This window comes from Sceloporus occidentalis, unplaced genomic scaffold, assembly GCF_023333645.1.
Source record: "Sceloporus occidentalis isolate IW3139 unplaced genomic scaffold, rSceOcc1.0.p SCAF_29, whole genome shotgun sequence".
NCBI lineage: Eukaryota > Metazoa > Chordata > Lepidosauria > Squamata > Phrynosomatidae > Sceloporus > Sceloporus occidentalis.
The window spans coordinates 4,466,418-4,472,924 of record NW_028317009.1 but is presented as its reverse complement, the minus strand read 5'-3'; the positions used below and the strand labels follow the sequence as shown (position 1 = coordinate 4,472,924).

Sequence of the window (6,507 nt, the reverse complement as noted above, 5' to 3'; positions counted from 1 at the left end):
TTTATCGCCTCCCTGTGCATGGCGAATGCAGCTTCATTTAAGTTTCCTGTATTCATCGGTGTCCACAGGTTTCCAGTCCCGGCAATGAGGCAGAATAATGTGACACCTATGCAAAATTGATGTTATTTTCATAAAATGCACAGCCTGGGCTCATAGGGACACAATCCGATAGGGCAGAACATGTATCCTTCACAGCAAATACATGTGGTAACTGGTGTAACTGGATTTTATAGAATGGTTTTGTATGTGTATATATCTCGAAATCAAGGGCTAAACATTATATAAACTCCAGTTACAGTTACTACACGTAGGACTTCTTTAGCTGTTTGTGGGAAAATTGCGGCCTTTGGCATTTATGGTAAACATCATACTTCGCCGCATCTCCAGGTCAGTTTGCTCCTTCTCAGGGCAAACTAGTGGCATTGGCCTATTGTAATTACACCCCTGCCCTGCGCATAGATGTTGCTGAGCTGCTGTCTGCTGAGACTTGGTTGGGGGCGGCCCAGCATAGCAAGCATTAAAAGAGGTGGGGTATAAGTGTGTGTGATAAAATGGGAGGGGCTTGTGGGGGTGGAGCCAGGGGGTGGCAAAATTATGTTTTGCCTAGGGTGGCAAAAATCCTTGCACCAGCCCTGAGTCTAGGCGACCAAAGTCTGCCGTCCTGTCAGTCAATCATGGTAGAAAGGAAATGTCCCGCCGCTTGCCACCAATGTGACGGGATGCCCTGTACCCCGACTTGGTACATCCCTCAATCGCTGCTTTCCAGCTCTTACAAGAACTGTATAGGGGCACACTCCAAAGCACCGACTCTCCAGTCACACAAATCACTAGCCGAAGCTTAATGCAGGACGAAGTACAAGAACTGTTTATTCAGAGTGACATGCAGGGTTTTAAATACAGACATAAATGCATTTTCAACATAGTGTAATACAATGAAGGGAAGGCAGGGGAAAGACTGGTTTTAACAGCATATTAGTGCAACATGGTGGTGGGGGGTCAGACATTTAAACAGCTTAACTGAAACAATGGTTTGTCACTCTCTGGATGCAAAAGTTATGACGTACAATAAATAATTGCAAAACATCATCTGTGTTGGCAAAGTACACAACCAATCCCAAATCAACATCAGCGCTCCATAGTTACATAGTTCATAAGGTTGAAATAAGACCATCAAGTTCAACCCTTCTACCTAACTTTCCTACTCTTGATCCAAAAGAAGGCAAAAAAAACCCTAATTAAGCTAATTCGAATTCTGCCATCAGGGGAAAAAAATTCCTTCTTGACTCCAAGAGGCAATCGGATTTCTCCTTGGATCAAGGATATTAATGTTACTCTACTTATAGCCCTGTATGTCATGCCTTTCTAAAAAAAAAATATCCAGACCCCTTTTGAAGGCATCTAATGAGGCTCCAGAATTGTACCGCTCCACAGTCCTCAGAGTCTCTAATGTTTGGGAAATATGGTAAAACCTGTTCCAGGGGAAAATCAATAGGAACTGACCCTCTGTACATAAACACAGATGTCTTTTAGAAGGCCAGGGCGCATAGTCGGTATGGAGAATGCTGGCCCTCAGGCCTCTTCAGGGGCCCCAGTGATGGAGGCTTCTGTTACAATGACGGAGAGCTGCTCCGTTGTGAAATCGTAGGGGCCAGCAGACATACTCTGATGGTGCGATGATCATATCTTGCGATTTTTCTGGCTCCGGCTACCCGGAGCCCCTCCCTTGCGGAATGTGTGTAGGTGGTCCGACTGACGTTGCGGGCAGTCCAGCTGGGCACCTGTGGACAACAAAGAAGGACAGTTTCAGGAGTCAGGCAGTGCAGGTACAGGAGCTGCTTTATTATTTCTAGAAGTTTAAAAGCTTACCGTAGAAGTGGATTTACTGAATGAGTGGTCTTTGTTGGGCCCACTTGATCAGCATTTCACAGCTTGGTGTTGAGAAGGATGCCATCTCTTTCCGTCAGCCAGGCTGGGCCCTAGAACAAATAATATAGACAGAAGCAGTACTGATGTAAAGGACTAGATCCAGTAAACGCTGTTAAGCGGTCGGAGAGCTGCTCTGTTGTTTAATGGTAGGGGCCAGCAGACATACTCTGTTGTATGATCAGTGCGATGATCATATCTGCGATTTTTCTGGCTCCGGCTACCCGGAGCCCCTCCCTTGCGGAATGTGTGTAGGTGGTCCGACTGACGTTGCGGGCAAACCAGCCGCGCACCTGTGGACAACAAAAAAGGACAGTTTCAGGAGTCATGCATTACAAGTATAGAAACTATTTTGGTATTTCTAAAAGTTTAAAAGCATGATGTCATGTGTGATGGTGGATGAGCTGCGCTGTGATGGTAGATGGCAGAGGGTGATGTGCTCTGCTGGCATAGTAGATGGCAGAGGGTGATGTGCCCTGCTGGGATGGTAGGTGGCAGAGGGTGGTATGCTCTGCTGTGATGGTATATGGCGGAGGATGGTGTGCTCTGCTGAGATGGTTGTTGGCGGAGGATGGTATGCTCGGCTGGGATGGTTGATGGCGGAGGATGGTATGCTCGGCTGCGATGGTTGGATGGTGGAGGATGGTATGCTCGGCTGGGATGGTTGGATGGTGGAGGATGGTATGCTCGGCTGCGATGGTTGGATGGTGGAGGATGGTATGCTCGGCTGGGATGGTTGGATGGTGGAGGATGGTATGCTCGGCTGGGATGGTTGGATGGTGGAGGATGGTGTCCTCAGCTGCGATGGTTGATGGTGGAGGATGGTATGCTCTGCTCGGATGGTAGGTTCTGTTGTCGTTTGTTGCGCCTTCAATGCTTGATGTGATGCAGCAAGGAGGTGGTGTCCCAATCTGGTGACTTCAGCAACAATCTTCTGTAACTAATTTCTGGAAAAAAAAAAAAAAAAAAAAGATTAAACTACTACTACTATACTACTATTGATAAAAGACAGTCCAGGCACAGCATGGGTGTCCTCTGATGGTCTGGTGCAATCAGCCTCCAAGAATGAGAGGTCGTTCCTCAGTTGTTGATGGAGATCCTCAGTTGTTGAAAGCTGTTGAAAGAAGAAAGATTATACCCTGATTTAAAGAACATGTCAACAGTTCTTACAAAACTTTTGAACTATTGCTAGAAAGTCTCGGATGGTTTAGTATAACGTGTGTGTACTTACCGACAGTGGAAGGTACGGTGGCAAGATTTTACGCGCCTCCAAGTCCTCCCAGTTTAGGCTGCTGTAGAATGGATGCAATCTGATGTCATCGCTGGCACCAAGTCGGCATCTTGGATCTTTCATCAAGAGCTATAAATAAAAAAAAAAAGCAATTGCTGAATAGCACTCTTTTCTGACACTTGGGCCCATTGTCCCTCATTGCCAACATTTTGGAACACCTTATACTCCCATTAGGACTGGCGCATCAAAGAGAATGGTTGACAGAAGGGGATAATTGCTGTCAAAAAGTATATGGATCCTGATCCCACTCTTAACTAAATGAATGCCCCTAACGTGACTCTGTGGCCTTTAACATTGTTGCCACGTACCTAGTCAGATTACGCTCTTTACAGAACGGTCCCCAGGTGTAGACATCGGCGTGTCCCACTCACCTTAGTTAAGATGTCCTTGCTCTCTTCTGTTAGCTGGCTTGGGTACCAGTACTCCTCGGTGACGATGAGGTAGAAGTAATCCCTCTTGGGCAGCCATTCTGAGAATGGGAGGCGCCCCGCCAACATGCTGTAGAGGATGACTCCGAAAGACCACCAGTCCGCTGTAGCGCCGTACGCCTTGTTAAGAAACACCTGCAAGAAAAAAAGTAATAATTTGAGATAACCTTTTCTCTGACCTTCTTTAGAAACAAAATAGATCTCATGATTATATCAGCTCCTAAACTACAGAATAATACAAAAGAAACGAATGTGGCATTTTTACGTGGCACTATACCAAGAATTCAAAAAGTAAGCCTGTTGGACTTAAAAACAAACCCATTTCTTGGTGGACGTTGGTCTTTAGTATACATTTCTAATTTAACCCTTTCTGGTATAGTCCTTCCCCGCACTATATGGTATACTCTGAGGTTCATGGGCTGCACGTGTAATCTACATGTAATTCCTGCAACATACATTGGATACATCTACTAAGGGGGAGGGGCTTTTAAATAGTTTCATTTATTACTTTTACTATTTGATTTGGTGTTTATAGGGAAATAATGGGGTGTTTTTAAACATTTTTACCAATATGTTGTGATGCAGTAGTTTATCCTAATTTAGATGCCTGTTAACTAACCCTAGCATCCAGAGGGTTAAATTGTGTTCCCTTTTCCTTGTGTTCCCTTTGCTTCTACCAATATTCAGCAAAATTAGAAAGCACAATATATAAAAATAGAAATTCTCACCTCTGGGGCCATATGGGTGTGTGTCCCTGCTGCTCCTCTGGTTGTGGTGTCCCCGGTGATGTCCTCTGCAACCAGGCCAAAGTCCGCGATCTTCAAATGTCCATCGCCGTCCATCATCACGTTGTCAGGCTTGAGGTCCCTAATCCGAAAGATAAACATTATTTATTTTTAAAATTACATTTTTTTTAAAAAGTGCAAAAACAAAACCAGGGAAACAGAAGAGAGAAGAGAGTTCAGATATGAGAGGTCACTATAAAAACAACCGATGAATGACTCCACGTCTGTGTAGAAATTGGAGGCCACAGATGATCTCTGCCGAATAAAACCTGGTAGAAGAAAAAAAAAAAAAAGAGATGAACAGGCTAGTTACGGACATATGGATCATTGTATGGAGCTAGTGATATACATTATGAAACTGTGTCCACTAATAGGTATCCACCCCTGACCCTTTTACCTCTGCCCAGTCACAGTTCCCCTTCTCTCAGACCCCTTCTCTTTCACGTCATAACTTACTGCGCTGATTGGGGCTGCAACCGGCCGGCTTTCCGGAGATACCTGTCCAGGCTCCCTGCGCTGAGGTACTCCATCACGAGGAATGCGTGGTCCTGATGAAAAAGACACAAAAAAAGCACATGACCATATGTTGAAGCATTATAGATATAGATGCCCGGTTAGATCTGGAGAAGGAGCATAATGCCAGCCATATATTCAAGTGGACAAGGCTTTCAAATGAAATCTCCTACTGGTGACTGGAAAGCGGCAAAGCCACGGCACAAAAAGGCGCTCTCTCCTGCGAGCTCCAGTATTCTTCTTTCTCGCAGGATGCTGCTGGTACTCGCCGCTCTTTTCCTGATGACTTTTACAGCCACCAGCAGTCCAGCGTTCCTCCAGGAAGCCAGCATGACCTGAATGAAACACAGATGGGAGATACGGTTAGGTCAAGTACATGATGATCAGTAATTGCATTTGCTTAAAGCTTAGCATTAATAAAACGGCTGACCTGGGCCAGGGAATGGCCCTGTTCTCAGGGTGCCCAGTTATTTGGCTACTCATTACTGCAACTTGGCACTGGTGGCACATATACAATAAATGACCCGGTCATAGCGCTTTTAAGCACTAGGCTTCATAGCCTAGTTAAAAATACCCATATTTAATGTGAAGTGACCAATTGGCATCTGGATTAGGCTGCACAAATGGCCAATGAGCTGAAGTACGGGCAGTGTATTTCTTACAGTGAGACTGTTACTCATTTTCTATTTGAAAACAAAACAAAAAAACAGTATAATAGATATTTTAATTATTATTTAAAAAGTAAATGTTTTCATCCAATCCCCACTCTTTCTGAATGTTCTAATGTAGTCTAATATATTTTAGATATCCTGGGATTTCCTTGAGCAGTAAATTGTAGCTAACATGTTTGGTTTTCCAGGATTATGTTGCCAACTATGGGAAACTCACAAGGTTGCCACTGAAAGGGTTGCACTCTGAGGGCTGGTTGATGTGGTATTTGTAAATATGGATTTCCTTCTGTGTTCTATTTAGCATCAAAGATACATTGTTACATGCCCAATACAGTAGTGATTGAAAGCTCCATCAGCCAATGGCTGCCTTGCCTGCTGCCCAACTGCCACGGAGATGTCTGTTAGCTCCTCAGTCTGCTCCCTCCCATGTAATGATTATCATACAAACTATCTTCCTGTAGCTTTCCAGATCAACCAATTAAGCTCAAATACATGGATATAACTTTCTGGATGGAATTTAAACTGGATAGAAGAAAAGCTTATGGACTTACTCGGCCAAATCCTCCTCTCCCCAGTTGGCGGTGGTATGCGAAGTCCTGTACAGAGAGGCTCCTCGCCGGTCCATCCGTTGATGCGCTTGATGGCCTCCTCTTCTTTTCTGCATCTCTTCGGGGGCTGCTGCTGCTGTCGTCGCCGTCCGCTTCCCTCTTCCTCTTCTTGGGGTTCCCGTCTCCGGTCTTCTTCTTTGATCTTGCTTGAAGGTCTCTCTGCTCAGGTGAAGCTTGGCTCTTCTCCTCAACTCTTCTCTTGGTCTTCCAAAAAGCAACAAAAGCCATTCCTTGGGTATACGTGCAAAGCCTCGAAAAACTCAGCTGCCACGTACAGTGCGCGGAAAA

The 6,507-nt window shown here is 45.0% G+C and overlaps 1 protein-coding gene across 1 annotated transcript; it reads right to left on the bottom strand.

The window, feature by feature from the left end:
• Positions 1–1,922: 1,922 nt before the first annotated feature.
• LOC149299131 (protein kinase C theta type-like) lies at positions 1,923–6,236 on the bottom strand. The gene is made up of 9 exons (XM_089486614.1): positions 6,163–6,236; positions 5,829–5,904; positions 5,114–5,275; positions 4,884–4,975; positions 4,401–4,509; positions 3,586–3,777; positions 3,155–3,283; positions 2,193–2,216; positions 1,923–1,976 (listed from the first exon to the last, which is right to left on the bottom strand). Exons 1-9 carry the CDS (start codon positions 6,234–6,236, stop codon positions 1,923–1,925), a joined length of 912 nt encoding a protein of 303 aa, XP_089342740.1.
• Positions 6,237–6,507: the final 271 nt, after the last annotated feature.